The sequence below is a fragment of the Homarus americanus genome, unplaced genomic scaffold, assembly GCF_018991925.1.
Source record: "Homarus americanus isolate GMGI-L3 unplaced genomic scaffold, GMGI_Hamer_2.0 scaffold24260, whole genome shotgun sequence".
NCBI lineage: Eukaryota > Metazoa > Arthropoda > Malacostraca > Decapoda > Nephropidae > Homarus > Homarus americanus.
Window position 1 is genome coordinate 3,215,034 of NW_024721079.1, and position 24,895 is coordinate 3,239,928.

General features: G+C 36.4%; 1 protein-coding gene across 6 annotated transcripts; it reads right to left on the reverse strand.

The window, feature by feature from the left end:
- Nucleotides 1–305: 305 nt before the first annotated feature.
- On the reverse strand, nt 306–24,823 carry LOC121861439 (histone-lysine N-methyltransferase SMYD3-like). 6 transcript variants are annotated; one of them, XR_006088024.1, is made up of 11 exons: nt 24,227–24,661; nt 18,937–19,049; nt 16,021–16,201; nt 15,256–15,325; nt 14,397–14,524; nt 13,391–13,567; nt 12,416–12,554; nt 11,540–11,713; nt 10,763–10,925; nt 3,053–7,868; nt 306–2,521 (listed from the first exon to the last, which is right to left on the reverse strand). XR_006088024.1 is itself a non-coding variant. In XM_042359165.1 (11 exons), the coding sequence occupies exons 1-11, from the start codon at nt 24,719–24,721 to the stop codon at nt 2,498–2,500; spliced, it is 1,422 nt and encodes a 473-aa protein (XP_042215099.1). In that variant the 5' UTR covers nt 24,722–24,823; the 3' UTR covers nt 306–2,497. The 6 variants fall into 6 exon arrangements, 5 of the variants coding, with proteins under 5 accessions (XP_042215099.1, XP_042215097.1, XP_042215098.1 ...); XM_042359165.1 differs by lacking the exon at nt 24,227–24,661 and adding an exon at nt 24,719–24,823 and having other exon boundaries at nt 7,619–7,868; XM_042359163.1 differs by having other exon boundaries at nt 306–3,249; nt 7,619–7,868; nt 24,227–24,662.
- Between the last annotated feature and the right edge of the window lie 72 nt (nt 24,824–24,895).

Here is a 24,895-nt window from a genome sequence, read left to right on the forward strand (position 1 = left end):
CTGAGGTTCTAAGAACACACTCTTAATTAACCACACAATTACTGGTATTCTCCTTGTGGCCTTAGAACACACTCTTCACTATCTACATACTTGTTCTCCCTGTGGCACTACTAGACCATCCATACTTACACTATAACCTACACACCTCTCCAAACCTTTCAAAGCTAGATACCAACTACTGTACTGTACTAATACTGTACTTCAACAAATTTCTTGGGGAATTCTACAGGGCATTGATTACTGGATCATGTAAATGTATCAGGGACACACAATATTTTTATTCATCTGAGGAAAAACAAAACTAATTTTGTGGATTCAAATTTTATTTTTGCCAAAAGTTTTTATCTCAAAAGAGTTTTTATGAGGCTTGCAAGGGTCTGGTTTCACCAATGTTTATACGATGAATATCCCTTGTTACTTAAGATATAATAATGTACTCGACTGTTGGACTTAGGCTAAAACACTAACCCCTTCACTACTGGGACTCTACTTTTAATATTTTATTTGGCTCATGCCAGACAATTTTATTCAACTCAGAGGTGGCCCAGTACACGAGGGGTATAATAACAGAGATATATCATCAAAATTATACTCCGACTCTACCTTATCTAGATATTTTAACTTAACACCAGATAAAGTTCCAGTAAAATTCTTCACAAAGAACTTTATACAGGATGTAATCCTCTTAATCTATGGTCAGTAAAATATTAAAGTACCGGGTATTAAGTTAAAATGAAGTCTCTATATAATTCTTCAGTAATATCCCTGAAAGCTGGAACAAATAGTTCAGTGCATTTCTGGGTTTGAGAGATTTCCAGGTACAGGTATTGAGATGAATGATCTTATCCCTGGAAAAATTCATCTATCGACAGAATTTTTCCGGGTACTGGTGAATGTTTTCACGTCTAAATTATGCATCATTGCTACAAAAGCTTAACTATAATTAGCCAGACACAAAGGTGTATTTATTTATGCAAACATTACTGTACACGACTACACTACTACACGTACAATAAATTGTAAATTAACAAAATACTGTAAACTACTGGATACACAATATGTACACCGCACTGCACTCACCAGCAGATGCTGTCGTCTTGAGCTTGTGATGCAGGCAGGCCAAATGATTATATCAGATAAAGGATGGCCTGTTTTGTCCTGTACCATTTACTGTGGCAAATTAGTGCCACAAGATTTGTCTGTAGCTTTTGACATTGTACACATGCTGTGCATTGTAACGTAAACACACCCTCTACACATTAGGCTACAGTAGGCATAGTACTGTATGTACAGTACTTTCACACTTACTGAATGTACTGTACAGGTTACAAGTTACTGTAATCATTTTTTATGTCTTAACACTGCCTTTAACTGTATTCTTGGCTGGTTCTATCCTGGTACAGTCATGGACAGTACTGTACTGCATAACACAGACCTTATGCAACAACAACAGAGTGAGTGAACAAGCTTGTAATGTACAATGGCAGCAGACTATGAACTAAGTAGTATATCATAATGCTAGGGTTTGAGGAGATAGGCTGGGAGATGCATCAGCCAATCACAAGTATCCCATTTAGTCACATGACAGTACAGTAGCCAATCACAGCACACAAGCCTAAGGCCTAAGTTCCCCATGCAGCTAGCCCACCCACATGCCAGAAACCTGTACACACGTTGAAGCATAATGCAATCTCAGAAATTTGTTTAAATGCCCGGAATGGAGAGATTTTTCTCGGAATGCTCCAATCTTTTTCTGGGTAATGGAAAGTTCTATGGATTGAAATTTCCAACTAACGGGGATACCGTACTGTAATATCCTTTATCTTATTTTTGTACAGGAGTATTTTAGCTAAAGTCACCCAGTCAGGATCATTCTTACATCGTCATTCATGAGAAGTATACATCATAGAAACCTCTGTGAATGAGGCCCCTGGACAGTAAGTAGGTCATAATACCAGTAATAAGTCATGGATAATGGGAATTAGTGGATTTTAAACCAATTTTATATTAGGCAGTTGTAAGTGGCACTATATGAGTTTCATATCTTAATTTTCTATACACAATACGTATTGTACAATAATCTACTGTATAAGTCTGATTCAATAATAAAGTACTGTTTAGTGCTGTACTTTGAGATACCAAGTTGCAACCAACAATGACTTTTGTGCAATGAGAAATCCAAAATTCAGCTTCATATTATTTAATGCCTCATTATACAAGATTAAAAGAGGAGTTGTAACAACATACATCAACTTCAACATTATATAAACTCTGAAAAAAATTATTATTTCAACCACTGGGGAGATATAGAGTAGGTACATTACACCATGAGAGGCAAACAGTGGGAAGGACGCTAGGTGAAGAGAAGCAAATGACGGGGAGAGGCAGATTGGAACATCAGACGAGGAAAAGCAGAGAGGAACGCCGGACGAGGCAATGTTGACCAACAAGCACCTGCAGACCAAAGAAGACCACCACTTGTGAGGCCTGCCGCTACTTAACCACAGGTGGTTCTGCAAATCTACAACAAATTTTGTGTCACATGTTATGAACAAGTGATCAGTAGTTGTACAATACAGGTACAGGTACATTAAAAATCTTTTAGAGCAAGTTAAGCATTTTGATGAATGAACAAATTCTGTGCTGTACTGTACTTGAATTACATAATTCATTTTGACTTAAATCACTTGAACATTCTTTTCTCATCTATCTTTTGGAGTTATTTTGCAGAATGTTATACACAAAGTACTGTACTGTACTGAGTAGTGTACTGTGCAAATTCATTGCACTAGTACTTAATATTTATTGAGATCTCTCGACCATATTACAAATTATTGGACTTATTTAATGATTTTTCATGACAAGTAAATTATAAGTGAAAAAGGAATGGTAAATGTTAAAAGGGATCTCACTATTGACTCATTATAGTGAGTAAATTGAATAGGGTGAACCAATCAAGGAATGTGAATGTCTTAATTTACCTACTTTTATTAAATATGAATTAAACTTGGAGTAAGGAAAAAGCCAATTGCTTCTAGTAAGGATCACTTACCTTATTGTAAATGAGGGTGGGTCAAAGATAGAGAACTCTCTCTTTTCAGACACAACTACTGTATCTCATCATCATCATCAACGTTTTACGGCCATTTTCCACACTTGCGTGAGTTAGTCATGATTATCTGGTGGCAGTTGATAGGTAAAACCATTACAGGATGTTCCTCTCTACTCATCGCTGCAAACTCAGGGTACCTGCCCAGAAAGTGCAGCAGAGACCAGGGTAAGCGCACAGCTCTGATGACCCAATTTGCCATCAGGTATGTTGAAGCAAAGTTTTACGGCTGGATGCTCTTCTTAACACCAACCCACAGGGTGGGAATAGCTGGCAAGGCAGGGTCGCAACTCCGAGGTAATCAAAGACTACCCGCCTACCTCATTTTAATATGTAATATTACTGCATGTCCTTCTGAAGCCTCGAAATTAAATTCTACTGTATAGTATATTAGATTTTATATTGGAGATGGATTACTTACACATTATCAAAAAATAAACAGATACTGTAATTACTTTTCTGTATTCCAGTTCATCATGAGTAAAGGTCAAACACATAAAATCATATTGCTGAAAAATTTTCAGAACCAGGAGTCCTTCTTCAATGGTTAAATAATTATCAAAATTTTAACTACTTGGTAACTATTTATTTCTTTATTTCAATTATGTATAAGCATTCTAAACATTAATTTCTTTTCAATAATCTAAAAAAGAATTGGAATTAGAATTACAACTACGCATGTTTCATATACATTCCGAGAGATTTTCTATTTACACGTTCCAGAAATCACAGTCCACTGATAAGGCTTCTGTCCATTTAATATTATGTACCAGGTATAAAGAAAATTCTTGTTATCTTCACTATTTCATAAATATATAATGTTCCACCAGTTGCTGGTCATTTCTTCATGCATTCATTAAGCTCTATATTATGAAGGGATAAAGTGCTTGGATAGCCTCATGCATACCGAATTTGAATTTGCTCAAATCAAATCTCACCTCCAGGTTTTCAAAAACAACGAAAATCTAACGTCTTGCGAGCAATCAAATGGAGTTAAAAATCTTAAATACGTGAACGATTTTCTGCTGTACACCTGACTTTACTGTACATACTAAGCACAATTGCAGGGATAATTTACATCACTGGATACTATTACCATAAAAGGTTCTTGCACAAATAGAGGATTCACTGGTCACGCACTTGAGCTCAACCTGGCTCACATTAGCTATACTAACACCATAATACTGTAGCCTTCACTTGATTATTTTTTTTTTCACTTAGAAATCTTGCATGTTTCATTTTTTTTTTTTATAATTATACATCCATGATTAGTGATACAGCATGCCCTGACAATTCGCGGATCTTTAATTCACGGTCCTCAATTACCCTGGATGTACCCAAAAATGTCTGCGGGTAGTTTTAAAGTTTCCGGCATTTTCGCATCCGGGACAGAGAGCCATTCGTTCTTTCACCTGTATTGTATACTGTATGTATGAGTGTGTGTGTGTGTGTGTGTGTGTGTGTGTGTGTGTGTGTGTGTGTGTCGACACACACACACACACACATATATACAATACATGTAAAAGAAATAATTGTCCTAAAGGCAAACACAAAGGAAATACCCATGTATACATTTCTTTGTACAAGAGTAAAAATGCACCTCCCCTCCCCCCACCCCTGGTCAGCAAATAATATTCACGGATGTGGCTATTCGCGGTCATTTTGAGACACCATATCCCTGCGAACTTTAAGGGCATGCTGTACTTTAACTTCTATCATTTGGGTTCATAGATAAAATTCATATTTTAAAAATAATGAAAATTATTATGCAAAATATCAGGGCAAACTTGTAAGTTATGAAACAACCATTCAGAAAATACAGAGGTCTTCAAGTTTATTTTTTAAACTCTTCTGATCATGATTGGCTTATCATAGTTTTCTGTGAAGTTGGGTGCAGCTGTACCACCTCATGAATTAAGAAAGCAATGAAGAATTAATGAAGATGATTTACCATGAACCAACATGGTACGTAATTTCATTTCAACATATTAATTAAGTCACACTTAACCTTATCCACTTTAAGCATCACTCTTTTCATTACATCATAAATACAGACATTTACTGTTTATATTTCTATGAAAACATTCATTTCATAATACAGTATTATTAGTTGGTGCATAATCTGTATTTAACATATTACTTTTAAAAATTTTGGCCTCGTGGGTATTTGGGAAGAAAAAAGCAAAAAATTGAACAGAAAGAAAAAAAATCATTGTACAGGGCAGGTCAGCTTCAACTTTTTGAGCTACATCTCTAAATAATTTTCACGAACTTTCACATCAACTGAGCTATCACTGGTGTCTTTATACCTAGCACATATGATCTGCATACAAGCTCAGATTTTAAACTTCTGACAATAGCTAGCACCTACTAAGTGTCCCAAAATATACATTACCCACCAAAAAACATTGCATCCCAAAGAACAGTGTCCCCTGAAGAACAATATGCCCCTGTACTATAGAGTAAGCTTTGAATTGAGTATGGGCTGTGTATAATGTGTGAGTGCAGATTGTTTGCAAACTCTAAGAGTAGGTCTGGGTTTCCTCCCATCCCACTGCTGGTACTAAACTAAAATAGTGTTGACTTCTTTGGTACAGTCTCTAAATTTGTATTAAGAGATGAATTCTTGTATCAATTTTTATGTTGTTTCTCAAATCACCAACACTAAAACAGACACTGTAACAAAAAAATAATCACAAAAAACATGTCCCCTAAAGAACTATGTCCCCTGAAGAACAGTAGCCCCTTAAGAACAGTGTATCCCCTGAAGAACAGTATCCCTAGAAGAACTATGTCCTCTGAAGAACCATGTCTCCCTGAAGAAACATGTAAAAGAACCTCAAAGGGCATTACTCAGTCAAATATTCTTATCTGGAGCTAGCAAATGGCTGCCCCATTAAAGGTTACAGCCTCAAGCTTAAGTACAAAAACTGTCAGAACTAATGTTTGTGGAGTAATAGTAGTGAACTTTTGGAATATCCTGCCAAAGAAGATTGTAACGGCACCGCACTTGACCAACACTGTCGCATAAAGAGTGTAGGGGTCAGTTTACTCTATAATTGTCACATAAACAAAGTAGGGGTCAGTGTAGGATCACTAATGAAAAATCAGTCAGTTGGAAAAGAGTACACATTATATACCCGGTAATTGTATAAAACTGATCACTATTTCATATCAAACTGTCTAATTCAGTCATTGTACTCCTACAAAGCCACTTTTTCCATTAGTTGCTAGTTGTGATACAATATTCTTAATAATATTTACATACTGTAGTATAGTTTCACATCTGACAGATGAAAAGGAGTTTCACTGAAATAAAGTCTTATGCAGTGTAAAAATATCTCGCTAAAATCTTTTTCACAGTGTACCTGTAAGTATCAATGTATTAGTATGAGTTATATTTACGAAATATATACATCATCTACCAACATAGAATATAAAATATTCAGGTACAATGCTGAAAGAAGCTCAGCATAAAGCTACCAGTATTTAAATGATGACTAAACAAGCCAGTATTTTATGACAAAGATTTTGAGCACAGCAGGAAGGTATCCCCCGATTCTCCAATTTACAATAATCTGCATTAATGTTAGTCAGGTTTTAACACCCTCTTAAGAGTTATGTTCGGCAAATTCCAAGTTAACGATAGCTATCGGGAGGCTAAATTCGTTGACGCAGAATGTAAACACTGGGGCAACACATCCCTCCCTTTACTGGTCAAATCCAAGATGGCTGCTATGTGCAGGAACTGATTTTCCACCCTATACGCAGTTCACCGAAATGCACGCTGCTTTCGGCCACCCTTTGTTCCAATGTGATCGCACTTGCCCTCGTAAGTGTAACCAACTTTATCGTTATTTATTGTTGCATAACCTTGTGATCGCTGTGATATTTGCTGTTAATGGTGAGAGGAAAACAATATCATTCAGATTTTGCTCTGCTTTGGTGACTGTGAAGTAATTAATATCTTTGATAATGGCGAGCAAGTATCCTACGGAGTCTCCCACTTCTGGTAAAGTCAAGGTTTTGAGTAGACCATGTCTCTGGAGACAATGTTAGACATTGTTAAGTGGCAGGCTTGTTATTATTAATGTGGTGAGTGTTGTTTATGTTTTTTTTTGTTTTTTTAATTAGTGTAGGATAGCTTTTTCTGCGATACATGTCTGTGTCAGACAAGCCAGGAACGTATCCCATTTAAACCCACATTAAAAGTCTCCTGATTTACGTTAATTCAATTTACGTTAGGGTTTCCAGGAAAGCAACCCTATCGTAAATTGGGGGATACCTGTATAAACATGACATTGGCTCTGACCAACACTGTTATCGGCAGGTCATGAAAGGGTTAAAATTATCCGAAAAACAACAAAATATAGTACAAATTAATACAAAAATATAATGCATTATCATATAAGCCTATTGTAACAGAAATAAATATTTACACTATTATATCTGTAAGTAGTTATTAGGGATGGAATAAACATTAAACTTGATCTGATACACTCAGCTCACCACAGAAATGTCATTTATCCTTTTCTTCTTCTTCTGTGACATAAACATGAGCTCCTCATGTGCCTGTTGTAAAAGAGCCATCAATTCTTCTTTGTATGTTGGATGTGATGTCCCATGGCTTACTCGTAATACGGGCTCCGCTTGCTTCAGATACTGCAATGCTTCCTGTGTTCGATACACGTGAAGGCAAATCTTGCCTAGTTTCAGCAGCATTAAGCCAATGTTTGGATGATCTTCTCCATAGCAAAATCTGGAATTCAATTTCAAAATTAAACAAACCCTTTGAAGGCATTGCAAGAAGCAACAAAAGATTTGGAACAAATGAGAATAAAACTGAACTGTACAGTCAGACCATAAATTACTTTTACCCCTCGGTGCAATGGGTTTCAAATTGAACAATACCTCTCATGTTGTCTCGACAAGGTTGGTAAGTGTGGTTGCTATGTCATTTCCCTTATCCTTATTTTTCAAAATACTTTAATCATATTTCAGGGCATATCATGAGGTCAACTCCAGCTCAGACGAATTCCACTTTTAAAGTGAACAAAAAATGGAGAAAAAATATTCAAATAGTCATTGTACAGTATTGTAAAATTATTAGAATTGAAGTTTGTCTTTTGTAATAAATTTTGTTTTGCAAGCCAACAATAATAGTTAATGACAAACTCATGCCATACCTGGCTACTTATTATGAAGGCAGTTATGGTCTCAGCAACTGTGAAATCACTAGGCAGGTAGTTGTGTCTAAGCCTATGGTAGCCATGTGAATTAGGCATTATAAAGATGGTAGCGCCAATGTGATTGAGGGTGGAAGCCCTTACACAAAATATCAGTTAAATATAACTGATGTTTGAATATTGTCATCCTATCCAAGAAATAAGTGAAAATCTATCAAAAGAAAAATGGAAATAATATTCTTTGTTGCTTTTATTTTTCATTTTTAAATGAACCATAAATGAACAATGTTGTCATCAGGTCTCAAAAATTTAATTTTGACTATTTTCATTCCATTTCATCTCACTATAATCACACCAATATATATCATAAATTGGGGCTATTGGGCCCATTTCTTTATATGATTGTAAATTACCCCCAAAAGATGATGCATATTTCTGAGTTTTATAACACCATTAGGTAGGATCGTACTGGGACAGGGCATTATATAAAAGAAATTAAAATATCTTTCACAGGATAACTTAATTAGTAATACATGGTTGACAGCACCAACCAAACCCATTTAACCTAAACTAACTTCCCAACCAGGGGCTCCGACCCCCAGACCCCCAGCATATTAAATACCTTGGTTCTACGTCATTTGCAAAGGAAACATCACAGAAGAAAAGTGTTTGAAGATTGTCTAAGCTATTATTTACAAAAAAAAAAAAATTATGAGATTTGGTTGGTGGCAACAAATACAATGCAATAGTATACTATACTGTAATAGCTTTTCTAGTAGTTTTCTGATTTTCAACTCCCGATATCTTGTTTACAAGTAAAATGCGCCAAAAGTTCCATGGATGAAAATCATCTTGTTTTTGTCAGAACTTATCATTAGTAAAAAATAAATAAAATAAAAATAAAATAAAATAAAATAAATATCGAATTACCATACACACTGTACAGTACTATAAATTGACCCTTATTTGTATCCAAATTTGGGGAGATCATTTTGAAAAAACTTCGGTATATTACGTAGTCAGAATTTCATGTTTATGAGTTTACCATAGTGTTCTGTGACCCAAATACACCTGGAAATGACACCCAGTTTCTTAAAATATGTAAACAAATATACAGCTAGACCCCGACTTACGACTGCTTCAACTTACGACCGTCCGGACTTACGACCGCCGCAGTTGTGACCATTTTTTTTTTTCAATTAATTTTTTTCCAAATGACACATGCATTTTCTATACCGAAAAGTTTCCAGTTAATGTAGTCTCCATGTATAATTAGAAAATTATGGGGGCCCCATGTGCATTCAGCTGACTACATTAAAGGTAAGTGCTCAGTCACACTGTATCCATTCCTCATTATTTATTACTTTCACTGTACTGTATCCATTCCTCATTATTTATTACTTTTACTGTACTGTATTTCATTGTAGATTTTTTTTTTTAATCCATGTCGAACTTACGACCATTCGGACTTACGACCTGGATTTGGGTCCCTAACCCCATCGTAAGTCGGGGTCTAGCTGTATACTGTACAGAGAAACTGTGGGGAGACATGTCTCCTATGTTCTTCACCAATAAAAGCCCATATACAGTACAGTGGTCCCTCGGTTAACGAACGCCTCGGTTAACGAATTACCTTCCATAAGAATCTTCAATTCAGTTAATGAAATTCTTATGAAAACATGTCAACATGTTTTGGCTTGCTCACCAGCTGGAAGATTAGTCTGCCAATACAGTAATCGGTTCTAGGGCTTATATTCGTTTCCATTGGAGTAAATATTAAGAAGGTTGTGTTATTCAATATTTTTCCAAGTTTTATATTAAAATTATTAGTCGTTTTAACACTTATTTAATATAATTGCAGTACAGGGAACTCGTTTTTGGTGCGCCCATCAGCCACTTCATTCACCCACCAAGGCGTCAGTTTGTGTCTCTGTTCAGTGGAGGAAACATCTTGCTTGTGGGTCTCTTGAACACAGAGTATTTTTACGTTTTTACAGTACAATTATTGGTCATTCTGAAATTTATTTAACATATTGACAATATATAGTGCAGTGCAGTGTTGATTTACAGAAAATAATCTTGAATTACATCTAGTGAACTTAAAATTTTATTGGTGAAATGACGGCATCAAGCATGGGGTGATTTCTCTTCCACCCCCACTTCCTTCTCTTCTCCCTTCTCCTCCTCCACCTCCCACTTCAAATTCACATCAGCATCATCAACCAGGAGCCTTCTACATACACACCTCAAAGTAAGTGTACTTTACTGCACCTTCTTTTTTACTTTATATGTAATTTTCGGTGAGCTGAAACCAATTCCCCAAAATTCCATTGAAACAATGGTTTCGGTTAACGAACGACCCTCTGGAACGAATTGAGTTCGTTAACCGAGGGACCACTGTACTGTATTCAAAGCATCAAAATAAATTATTTCAAGTATTTTACAAAGAACATTTTCTGCAACTTACTTCACTCCTTCAATATTCTGCATGCCATATTTTATTGCAGTGTCCCAGTTCTCCACACAAATAGCAGCTTCAAAAGCAGCATCTAGAAACTTGACACGTAGTAAATTCAGTTTGTAAAAGAGATCTCCTTGCATCTCTAGTCCTCTCTGAGATAGGTCAAGATCTTTTAAAGAGTTAAGGAATAACAAGTTATGCATTAATTACCTAAGCTTTTCATAAAGAGACACTGGATATTATGACATTGAAAAGAGTGATCACATTTTAATTCAAAGAAGTAGCTGATATAATTGTGCGTCTTCAAGAGAGTTGCTACATGAGCACACACACACACACAAAAAACATCTCACTGGTCAGATTGGGTAACAATAATTTTATGACTTCTATTCCATAATGGTTGCATTTGCTCACTATACCTCAACAGAGTAGCTTCAGTACACCTTGAGTTGAATTTTTTTTTACTGATTATTCATGATTACACCAATTAATTGTAATTGTACAAGTATGGTATTACACAGCACTGTAACTCCTAGGTACAGTGCTGTCTATGATATAGCAATATTCTTCCACTGATTATCAATTTCTCTGTTTGCATTCATAGGGCAGTCAACTGGATGGAATGCTTATTTCAGTATATCCCATGTAATATTTCAAAATTTAACATATGTATACAGACAATACAGTATTTGCACTCTTCAATAATATTTCTTATTTCTAACTTATATTAATTTATTCTAGGATTTCTGCATCAACTAGTTCCATACTTCAACAAAAGGATACAATAACTGTCTTTCATTACTTCCATTTGTTCTCTACAATACTTGGCAATGCTGCAGTATTTTTTTCTTGTGTCAGAGCTCAGTTCGTTGAAGCCACACACAGTACATGGTCCCACAGGTGCATCCATGTCATCGTCTTCATCAATATGCACTGGGGCAGTGCATTTTGGATTACCTGAAAAGATGGTGAGACTGAAAGTGGGTCCAATAGGTTACAGGCAGTGCAGATACAGCTCACTAGATACTAAACTTTCAATAAACAAGTAAGGAGTGTGGCTGACACTACACACAAGTATATAACCACCTTCACTCCCACAACTATACAGTCAGGTGAACCGAGTGAACTGCGGTGCCCTCGGCTCAAACCAGAGACCCTAAGGACAGGAAGCGAGCACTGTATCCACTCACTACTGCATAACAAAGATAGGGTTTAGTCAAGAAATACTTTAAACATATTAACCAGGGTTACTATGGAAGTATACTGTAGTAGTGTACATGGATTATCACAATGCTTTCCCTGGTATCTGTCTATACACTCTATCATTACTCCTCTCCCATCTTTTGGTCAGGCTGACTAAGGGTAATGGTGGACAAATTTCAAGAAACAGTTACTCAAGTAAAAGTGTAAGTACTCTTGTCTACAAGTTGCTTCATCAACAAGTGAAAAAAAAAGTCTGATGTTGTTTTTAATTATGAAACTTTTTCTTGGAATAAGAGCCCCTGACTCAGTATCAGTGGCAAGGAGGATCAATAAAAGGTCTTAGCAGTTAATAAGAAAGGTTATAAAGTGCCTCCCTCCTTCCTCTTTATAAAGAAACAAACAAGTATCCATCACGCTATAAATCTTCCATTTACTCATAAGGATGTCAACACTAACCACAGTTGATGGAAGACATGAGCTTGTCTCGTTCAGGGTTATGGCAAGCACGGCAATCACACCAGAAGTAGTAGCGTCTGTGTAGCTCATTTCTACGGTCCATGGTGGTATTCATCACATCAATATAACTTATTCTAAGCTGGAAAGTGGAATACAAGGATTATGAATAACACACACTGATCACTTATTCTAATGATACAATTGACCTTTGCTATTTGTATATAGGTATGTGCAGCCCAACAGTGCCAGGTGGGCAGATGTAACTCAAACTCAGAAAGAGAGAGAGAGAGAGACACTAGCAGCTACATCTGGTTAAAGTAAAGGTTTTCATAAATGCTTCATGTACTTAAAGCAAGCACTGACTCTACAGATTTCCTTCTTTCTATAAAATATATGCATTTCTGAAAAGCTTAATGCATCTCAAAATTGTATACAGTATAAAGAAACTTATTATACAACTGGATATAAATTCCTGCAAGGAAAATTATAGCCCCAAGATATGATAAAACTACACTAAAAAATTCATCAAACATTCTCTTTATTATTTTTCATACAGATGTAATAGTATAATAGAGGATGTCCAAAATAATGAGCAACACAAACTCTCCCTTTTTTCACTACCACTCATCTTGTTTTATTACTGGAACAGATCTTTTTTATATGGTATTTCCATTCCCCATCACAAACTCAGTTATGTCAGTTATGTCAAAAAATATATTGGCAATAGGAGTTTGTAGAAAGTTTGTAGTATTAATGTGGAAGAGTGGATAAAGGAGTAGGCTGAGAGATGACATTTACTGAGGTGTTATGGCCTAGAAAATATATCAGTCACTTAAGTCCCAGGAATAACATGAGACCTTGCACAATGTAAGATGTAACTAAAAAGTTATGTTAAATTTCATCTCACTGGCAATATCAATAAAGGAAACACAGTACAGTAATATAACATTTAAGTCCCATATCAAATACACTAACCTTGGACCAATCTAGACTTGGCATATCTACCAATGCACGGCACATGAGGCGTTTACCATCAAATGTCACATATGAATTGGGTTGACAAGAATGATCAAACACTGAGGCTGCCAGATAGACCCCAGTGCCAGCTGTGTTCATGTCTTGGTCAGTAATACTGAAACTATTAACACATATCTGGAAACAGAAATGGCAATTAAAATTAGCCAATAAATAAGACATACAGTAGCATAATTCTGTAAGCATATACAACTAAAGTAAATTGCTTCTAGATGGCAATGTTTTCTACATGCTTCAAGGTAAAAGTTGTAAGAACCACAACAAGAGAAAAAGAAAAAATGTACACAAATAACTATACAGTGAAGATGTTTGTCAGCACACAGTGGAAGGGCAGTGAAATCAGTTTAACAGGGACCATAGGACATGATGCCTCTTTAAGCCATTAAATCAAGTTATGAAAGTTGTGAAAAGAGTGACCAAGAAACTGATGAGGGAGAAAGTGGACATGAAAGAAGCTTACTTTATCCAGACAAAAATCGGCAACTTCCTGGACACAAAATAAATAAAAATACCGACTCCAAGAGCGGGAGAATTGAACTGATCCTTTATCCAATATCATTCTGGTAATGTGATTAAACCCAGTTGAATATAATAACAATCCGGTTGCCAAACGGCTTTTATTAATGTCTGATCATGTTATTTCATGAAAATTTACAGTATTTCCCTAATAAGTTGGCAAATTATTGGTCAGGTTCACGCCAAAATGACCTAACCACTTCATACCGCCTTGCAGTACAGTATAAGGAAGTGGGTGACCATGTCATCTAAGTTCTACATTGTTGCACACATTAGTAAGGTATGGGTCATAGATAAACATAAACATCACATTTCAGATCCACGGCAAGATAATAACAGAACAAATATCTTATGGAAGATAATATCATTATTCCAACAAAGAAATTTTCTATCTGAAATAAAAGTATGAGAGAAAATACAAGATACTAACCCGGCCAAATATGCCCTGCAGATCAACTTCATTAGGAAGATTGTTTGATCCAATGTACTTACGCAGGACCACTATGAGTGAAGTCAAGTGCTCCTGCCGATTTTTGTCGTCCTTTAAATCTGTGTAGTCTAAAAGATAGAAGAAAATGAGAGAAAATCAATGAGGTTCTCTTCATTTATCAGTCAAAAAAATAAAATACAGTGTTAAGACAGAATTACCATGAAAAGAGCCATGTGCTCTCACAATCATTTTGTCTCTATCTTCATGTAGTAAAAGAAAAAACAGTGCTTGCCATACAGTAGTGCCATTCAAACAAGTGTTTATGCAGTAGACCCTCATTATTTCCCAGTTTGATACTTTGCTTTTGCTATTTCACTGCACCTTAAATTACTCTCATTTACCTTTATTGCATACCGATAATCAAACTCTTTTATTTCATGATGTAGTACTCATAAAGCCAGAAAATTTAAATACAATTTAAAATGGGCCCCAAAATTCATCAGCCGAGGATAAGTGATCAGCTTACAACAAGATAGTGAAAGTTTCCCCTATATCTCACTGGATGGCAGTACAGGCTTCTAATGTGTGACTCACCCGGCACCTAACAACTAGATATGATGAGCCATGACCAGAAACAAAGGATGATCCTCTCCTTCTCCATGTCCATTTCTCCAGGTTAATTAAAATAGTGTTTTTAGATTAAAACTGAATGCACAAGCTCATCTCCACTTAGTTACAAAGAATGGAATATTTAGTTTTACCTAGTGTTTATTGGTAAATGCCTCCTCATGAAAATATACAATAATAACAACAGTAACCACAGCCATCACCCAATAACAAAGTGGAATACTGTACTTACGGTTCATCAAGTCCTTGAATTTTCTTGATTTCCGTTCTGATAATTTTTCCTCTATCTGGTCACCTCCATTCTACAAGAGAATCAAAGATATCTAATAATCTTTTTATAAATTACATTTTTATTAAATGACATTTAAGAAACATAAGGAATTAAGAAGAGAGTAAATGATACAGTATAAAAAACTGAGATGGTATGAAATCACAGAGAATATGATAGGAAGTAAAAAGACTAAAAGTTTATGCAGGTACTGTACAGTATTTATGCACAAGACTATACAGTTGTACTGTAGTACAAGAGACCATTTACAACACTGATGGATGCCACGTCAACATATAAAGCATTCCCATATTATTTACGAGTTCATGTAATGTGATATCCAAAAATATGGTTTAGTATGGTCAAGTAACCATCCCTGTATTGTATATGGTTAACATGAGTTCACACAATACAATTTTGGTTTTATAGTACCTGTATTATAAAAATATTTTTAATGTAATTTTGTTAACACTTACAGGGAGAGACTTAGGCTAATCTTGCCTTTGCTTTTTATGGGTACTGTAAACAATAACAGGTGATAAAACACAACCAGAATAAATTATGCTTCGACTTTGGCAGCAGAGCTACACAATTTATAGTCATTCATAATTTTACTTTACTTCACTGAGGTGGAGCCAATATTAACATGATACTGTATTTGAAGTTTTTATTTATTCTTATTCCATTAGACTTGACATGTATTGCTACAAGAATTATTTGTTACCTTACCTTAAGCTTGAAGATGACTTTTGCCATTAGCTTGGCAGTGTCCGGGGGAATCAGGGGATGTATGCGTTGAAGATTTTTACATTCATATCGGTGGATATCCCAGGCCCCACGCTGACAGTCTCTGTCACAATAACATTCTGCCTTGCAGCCCGAGCAGCGTTGCAGGGTACATATTCTCTTCCTGTCCCAGACATGATACAAATTATGAAGACTTAACAAACACTGCAGATGGTAAATGTTAGAATGTGGCTGACTACATTATAAAGTATAGTTACAGTGTATAAGGGTAAGAATACAGTAGAATGTAACTAACTACATTATAGTCACAGTGTACAAGGGTGAGAGGACTGTGGAAGGTGGCTAACTACATTATACAATTATTGTGTAAAAGGGTTAGAGGGCTGTGGAATGACGGAATTTCTAGTGACAAAAATATCTCATCTGATTGAGTACATTGAGATGTGCGGTAGCAAATATACAGTAGATTTAAAAAAGGACGGTGCTGTACTAATAAGGAGCAGATCATTTATTACTCTTCCCATTTAGGCAGAGAGAGTTCTCATTAAGCAAGAAATTACAGTATTAGTATTGTAAACTGAACTTTAAAATAAAAACAGTTTCTTGCTGGTATGCTAAACTACACAGCAGAAAAGAACTCATGCACGCACACACACAGAATTACACCTTTCTGAGGTATACAGCTACTACTAATGCAAATACTGTACTGTACTGTATTACAATACACTGTCAACACACTGAGCAAACAAAATTATTTATAGGTGCATATTTCAGTTTCAATGTGTTGTTTTCCTTTTCCTTCTTCACCTGTTGTACTTCCATTAAAAACCTCTTTCATCCCTAATATCATTGTGTATAAACCCTTTCCAAAAAGAGACAAAATATATACAGGTATATATAACAGCTTGACCCTGCCATGAGTGTGTATGTTGTGAATAATGTGTCAGATCTAAGAAACAAACAACTGAAGCACGATATCACATTTTATGAACCGAGTACTTTACTGTCGTATGAATGACCAGTGAGAGCCTTACTGTTAAATACCCCTGGCAGTGCCCACCTCTTGTCATAACACCTAATTGAGTTTTAACCCTTTGTGTAAGGGATTCATTTGTTCTGAGCACCTATAGTTAAAACCCCAAGGACGTACAGTATTTTCTTTATTTAACGAACTACAGTAATTCGAGCCACCCCTTTCCATTAAATTTTAATTTCCGCTAAATCAAATTTCCGTTATTTTCGCTCGATTTAGCAAACTAATTCAATAAATCGGGCATGAGTCTGTTAAATTCCACGCCAAATACGCCGCTTGGCATGTGGGGTTTGTTTACATGTGCTGAGTCTGTGTTGCCGCCACCGTGTGTATTGTTCACTGCTACCTCTCAGTCTGCATCTCATTCAACTAACTACTGTGCATAGACATCATCCCAAAAGTCTCTCAGAAGTCTCAGAAAGGAAGTGGTGTGGGGAAGAAAGTCAAAAGAGTGTGGCTATCAATTAGAAAAAAGTTTGGAAATCATAGAAAAAAATTAAAACAAACACCGAACCCTACAGTTTAAGGTAAGCCAGGAATAATATTTCAAATATTTCTACATACCGGCACATATCATGTGTCTGAGGTGTTTCTGTAGTTGTGAGTGTATTAATGGAATTAATCCTGAATTAGCGAACTAGTTCACTAAATCAAGTGAAAACGGAAAAAATTCCTTCTGCTAAATCGAGAGTTCGTTATAGTCTCAGATTCCGTTAAATCGAGAGTATACTGTATTCAATTTTTTATAAAAAGAACAAGGAACCGATAACATGTATAATTACCTCCATTTATTATGGGTACAGTGTCTGGCGTGTTTTGTGAGATGTGGCACCACTGTTTGTTTACATAGTCGTAAAACTAGCAGAATGAGCAGAACTACCCTCGTTTTAGTAACCAGACCAAGGATGCTAAATAAGCAGTCCCTCCTCTATCTGTGTACAGTATATGTGCATTTACTACATGGTTAGAGTTTTAATTTAAATTACCAAGTAGAACGTCATTAGCTCCTATCTGTTGTCTGGTGAGCAGTGGTGCCACATCTCGCTAAACGCGCCAGCCACTGTATCCGTTATAAATGGAGACAACTTTAACTTCTACAGCCGGGCAAGGAGTACAGATTCACTATTCTAGCTGGCACTATCTTACCAGCCACTCATTAATGATCAATAGGAAGTACTGTAAAACTAAAAGGAAGAGAGCAAACCCAAGTAATTCACAAGCGTATACTTCAGATTAAAGGTTTCAACACCTTACTGAATATAAACTATAATCTAAGTTTCCACCACAATGAAGAAGCTTGTTTAAGAAAGGAAACCTCCTGTATTGTATTTGGGCAACAATCACAAAGTATACGGTACAACTCTTTGCTTGTGTCATTTTCCATAAGTTTCATCCGAAAAATTTATACATTCTTCATTTGAAAAAGGTACTATGGGTACTTATAAGCCCTTCCCAAATAAACACAAATATGGCACTGCCTGTAATGAACTAACAGTAATGAAGCAGGACAACATCCATGGCACTCTGTCCTCACCTAAATCATATCTAAACTAAGATCCTCTCTACTGATCATCTTGGCCCCTCATGTTATACAATGAGATAAAATAAGCAAATTTTTCTACCTAAAGATGCAAGATAAACAAATGTATCTCTTCTCTACATACCAGCTATAAGGGAGAGGGAAGTTGTGGAGGTAGAGCCCCTGAACCATAACTCCTATGTATTAGGATCACTACAACTAATAGTAAGTATCTGTACAGTATGCCTAAATATCAGCCTGTTGAGTTGATACTACCTATACTACCCACAGTCTAAATCTTTAAGTTATCCTCACAAATGAACATAAAGCCTCTTTTAAAACATACTTTTTTAGGCAGTAATCACAATAAAGCCCTTTGAGAGATCCATTCACAAGATATACAAAAGGCTTTGAAGTTAGTAGAACATTCCCTTTGGCCACCTTTTGCTGTTCCAACACCTGCAAAATTAAACAGAATTACCTGTAAATATCAGTACAGTATAGTTTATTTAGTCTTTAAATTAATTTTTAACTTAAGATATTATTTCAAGCCAAAGGTGTTCGTTAACTCATAATGTCAATTTTCAATAAAGGTAAAAAATAAACAGAATTTAGGAAACATAAAGCACAATGAAACCCTATCCTGAAGTGAAAAAAGTTAGTCAGACATCCTACATAAAGCTACACAACTCAGCCTTGCTCAGGTATGTGTTAACTGTTAAGAAGCACCAATTAAAATTAAAACTCTATCATATCCAAACAACACAAAGGTCCACATAAGCCTACGTTTATGTCAGCTATTGTGTGATTATTACAGCATTTCTAAAAGAAAGCGACAATTAGATATATTAACAGTAAGTAATTTGCCTTCTTCATTACAAACATTTGCCTTTGCCTAACAGTACATATTGTATTATGTACTCAATTATTAAACAGGAAAAAAAAAGAGATTTGGGCAAAAATAGGATTGCATGGCCAAATGTCAACTTGACCTGTACATAAGAAGAATAGAGAGACAGGGGGTAAATCATTGCATCTAAGTTGAGTAGAACGGTCCATTTAAATGAGTTGACTGGTAAGGATAGTTAATTTCATTTGACTGAGCATTTATTCTGTCCAAACTTAGATGGACCTAACTGACCTGACCCCCCAACATACATGGATCTAACTGACCTGACCCCCCAACATACATGGATCTAACTGACCTGACCCACCAACATTCAAGGACCTAACTGACCTGACCCACCATCACACATGGATCTAACTGACCTGACCCACCAACATACAAGGACCTATATGACCTGACCCACCAACATTCATGGACCTAACTGACCTGACCAAGCCAAACCTAACATGGACACACAAACAGATGTGCAGATGAACAAATAGAAAAGGTAAACACTTATTGCCTTCAGCAGATGGTTGCAGGGACATAAAAATCTGATTTGATTTGATTTGATTTTTTTTAATATTGAAGATGCATAAGCGATGTGAAATAACATGTGGTGATTAAACTACTGTACTATATAACAGAAAGAATTAACCCTTAACACTGGGAGTGGGTCGCACCATATTCCCCCCAGCTAGGTATACAAATATACAGTAGAGTAATCGATAAAAGATATAAGAAACACGCTGATCTTGTAAATCAACATATATATGGTAAACAGGCGTAAAAAAAAAAAACAATTAAACAAACCTTCACTGTAGTAGTAATCCCACTATGATTTCCACTGTCATATGACAGGTTGGGCAAAGGAGGAAGAGGCTGGTACCCCAAGTGGCAGACTGAGGATTTGTTGCTCCCCTCCCCCACACTTCTCTCTCTAATATGAAGAACACTTGTTGGGTAAACAGATCACTAGAGGCAGAACTTTGTGTCACCCTGACTCACACTATCAATGTCATTATCACCACTTTCCACTGCTTGTGCATGTGTTTTCCCATACATATACTGCAATTAGCATCTGAATCACTGTTTTTATTTCCTTAGAAGTTCTCATCCTTAAAATTATTATAGTATTACCATGCTTGCACAATAACACTTCCACTTTTTCCTCTATGGTCAGTGGGCACTTGCAATTGCCAAGGGCAGATGCACAACCAACCCCCCAGCTACCAGATGCGTGGTCAGATCTATATCCTTCTGCCATTTTGTTCAAGAGTGAGTGATGCTTGTGGAAATTTACACGAGTAAAATATTACAAATTATGTTTTTCAATTATGTATACATACAGAGACCATTCAAGCACTTACACTTGGATGGGTGAACAGAGGACATATGCAATACATACATGCTTCGGCTGTATGTTAGGACACGGGTGAAGTACCCTTTGGATTTAAAAGGTTAAATGTGAGAACAAAAAGGGGGAGATTACAGTAGAATTTCAAAGATCCAAAATGCTTGAGAGCCAAGCCTAACCTCACTCATACATCCCATGGGCCAGGGCATCATTCTGGCCTGCAAACACCACAATAGGCACCTCCTTTCAAATGATATTTTGGTGGTGGAATCAGTGCCAGAGGGGGAAAAGACACTCGGAAGCCAGGACATTGAAGAACATCAAGGACTACAACATTTGGGATGTAGTGTTCAACCTCAAGGCAGTGTGGGAAAAGATTAGGGAAACTACACTGAGGAATGGTGTGGAAGAAGTTCCTGAATGGTGGTGGCGGTGCTGCTGCAGAAGCTGTGTAGCAGATGGATGCAGATTTTAAGAGTTTCAAAGTGGAAGGAAACCAATGTCTTTTTCATGACAGTGGTGACACTGCTGTGACCGAAGAGGACGTGGATGAGTGTTTGTAAGTGGACATCAATAATCGTGGCTAAGATGCTCTCACCCCAGAGAAATAGCAGCTGGTGTCGTCAGGGCCTATGAAGAATGACAGGATGAGATGATGACAGAGACCAAGAACTGGAGGAAATTCCCACCACCAGTCTCAGAAAGGTGAGGGCACACCTAGACGACGACCTGAATTTTACAGCCACCACTGACATCCTCCGCTTCCTCCCCTTTTACCAGAACCTTCAGATGAGAACAGTTGCTGCTGATGAACTGCAGAAAAGGACCTAGATGAAACAGCGTAAGATTGGGGACTAGTTGCCCAAGGTCCCCGCTCCAGTCCTCAGGTGTTAAGAGATTTTTTTCGTAAGGCGGATTGCCTCGTACCAGTGGTGACAGTGTGTCTGGCTCCAGCCTACAGCCCTCAACTTCAGATATTTAACATCTACCACCTTAACATTACCACCACCACATGGTTCGTCATCATCCTGTCCATCATCATGACTCAGCACTTCATTGGTGATGGATATCTCTCATGTCACTCCTGAAGTGCCTCTCTCCTTCATGGAGGGAGAGGACAGTTAGACCAGCTGCCACAGTAGATGCTATAAGACAAAGCAGGCCATTCTGTATCATATCACCATTTGGTCCACCTGCATCACAAGCTCAAGACGACGGTATCTGTTGGTTTCTTTTGCACATCTACCATCACAGCTAATGTTACTTCCCAAATATATATACAGTACCCAAAATTTTCCACTACCATAACTTTTATTTAAGAATTTATTCCCAGTTTGGAAACAACAAGTTATATAACATTAGAGAAATACAATTTCTTACCAAATATTCCTCATGAATCAGAGAGGAATGTAACCATTGTTAACATTCTCCATCTGTAAGGGACATAAACCAAACTATGCTAAACTATTTAAAAAAATAATAATTAATAAATTAATAGATTGGTTTGGTACTGTAAATGTAGTTTACATTATCTTTCAAATTTGATTTAATGCCAGAGGCTTGACTGGTAGCTAAATGTCAAGGATAGTCAAACACCACTACTGTACTGTATTCCCATGCAGTCATTGGGAATAAAAGTTATTTCAAATCCTCACTTTCATTAGAAATGGATTTTTTTTTTATCATTTCACCACTTACTGTAAGAATTTATCTGAATTTACTTGCAAGTGGTAATTTAGGCTGTTTCCTCCACCTTTACCCTTACAGTGGGGTATGCTATAACGAATCTAATTGGTTCTAGAACCTTGTTCGTTATAGCATTCGTTCGTTATAGGATTAATCCGTTCCAGGCCCCCAAATACAACCACTTAACACTGAAAAATATAATATTAAATTGTAAAAATTGTAAAAAAAGTGCATAAATATGCATCTAAACCCTTGAGTAAAAAAAAAAAAAAATTATAATGTTCGTTGTACAAGTTTCGTTCGTTATAGCATTATCAATTTTATAGGTAAAACCGTTCTTTATAGGAATATTCGTAGTAGGATCCATTCGTTATAGCATACCCCACTGTATTTACTTTTCTTTTTATTTACAGTATTTATTTATTTAATTATTGCTATACAAGTATCTTCCTATATAAAAATCAAGACAGAGTTCTGTGTATGGTCACTAACGTATATTGACAAAAATCTCTGTAGAAGATTCCTTGGTAATATTTGGAGCAGATGGCTAACACCAGAAGGACTTGTTCGATTTTTTTTCCACAGATTTTTTTAGTTTTCTCTATGATCATAAATCACCTGTAGTGAATAAGGTATGAAGGAAGAGGGAAATTGCAGGGTTCAACACACTGAAAAGCAGATTATATCACATTAAAATGATATCTCTATGTGCTTTGTACGTGAAGAAATTTATCATTTACCGTAAATATTCTTCCGAAAAATCTGCAGTTCTAGGAGCGTTGTTATCTGCTCTTTGTTTTACATACAACAACTGACTAGCTCGGTTCAAGGGCACTGTCACATCCACAAAAAAGTAAAATTAAGTCATGACGCTTCAACAAAGTTGACTTAATTGGTACCAAATATAAAAATAAGTTCTTTCTGTTTAATATGGCGGGGGTCAGACTTCCCAGCTAGGATGTTAGATAAGGTTAGGTAGGTTTCTTTGGTTTGTGAGGTCAAGTTCTACTGTATTAGATTTTGTGGATTGCTGTATCGTTTTAATTTCTTAATATCACCCAAAGAACATGTGTACAAAATGAACGAAATCAAACAACGCGTTCTGGTGTTAGCCATCTGCTCCAAGATACAGATTCCTTCTTCAATTTGTTTATGTACTGAAGGTATACAGGCCACAGCCTACTTGCCACTACTATATCCATTAAATCAAGTCATTAAATAAGAACTCCTAATAAAGTAAACCATTACTGCGGTAATTGTGCGAGTCTAAAGGGCACAATTACCGAGCTAGAGGCTCAAAAACACATGTAAGTGTTATTTTGGGAAGTCATTTTGTTCTTGTTATTAATATGGTGGCTACTGAAGTATACCATTATCAATAAAATAAAAGGTAAATTTATAGTCGTGAGCCGGTCTTCGTAATGTTTACACAATTCTAAGACATTTTTCTTCTATGATATTTCCACAGGAAATTAAGAATAAACGAGATATTAATTTTTCAATATGATTACATTCGCTTAGTCACAAGACTATAAATTCACCAAAAAAAACACATTCAAAATATAACTGTACAAGACATCATAAAAAATTTGTCTGGATCTTGATAACTTGAAAAACAATTCTTGGATAAGGAATATGAGTACAGTACTGTATAACACTGTTTTACATGAACAGTAAGGCCTCTGTAAAGTAGGCTCAACAAGTCACCTCCTTGGCCAGGTACTTATATCTGGGCATCTTGCTTCTCTCACCAAGGTTCACTCACCACTGAAGCCATGTCACGTAGTCTTGTAGAGGCCAGTTGTCACAGTGCCAGAGGATGCCAGTCTTGTGTTCTACCTCAGTATATATAAACGGTGACGATCACCTCAATTCATCTCAAGGTCTGTGAATGTGTGGGTCTCACTGGTCACCATCTGTAGTTATGTACCTCCTCAGCTTACACTCAATAAAATTCCATTAAACTTTACTTTAATGCCTTAATTAAACCTCAATTATGTTCCAGTACAAGATTCGGTCCAGCCTAAAGCAAATGATAATCCCAGTTCAATGTTTACATTTTTGCGACAGGATTCATTTACACAAGGGCAGAGCTCGGGTCCGGGCTGTCCGAACCTTCTACAATCTACTCTAACGATCACGTCGACCAATATTTGGTAATTTGGGTTTCCTACAAGTAGTTAACGTTAGAATAATCACCATGTTTGTATGTACTGCTGGGTTTAAAGTGCATTGGAACGCTCGGTAAGGCAGCGGTGGTTCTCTTGTTTGTGACTCGCCTGTTGTTATGTTCCTCAGGTTAGAGTCTGTGCCAGGGTCTCAGATGTGCTGGATCCTCAAATTATTGTTTTATTATTAAAACTATCGTACATTTGC

Coding starts and splice junctions, on each gene's coding strand:
- LOC121861439 (XM_042359162.1), bottom strand. CDS start 24,256: ATGCCCAGATATAAGTACCTGGCCAAGGAG. Junction 13,568..14,396: donor TGCAGGGCATATTTGGCCGG/GTTAGTATCTTG, acceptor TTCTGTTTCCAG/ATATGTGTTAATAGTTTCAG. Junction 2,522..7,618: donor GGATAAATGACATTTCTGTG/GTGAGCTGAGTG, acceptor AATTTGTTGTAG/ATTTGCAGAACCACCTGTGG.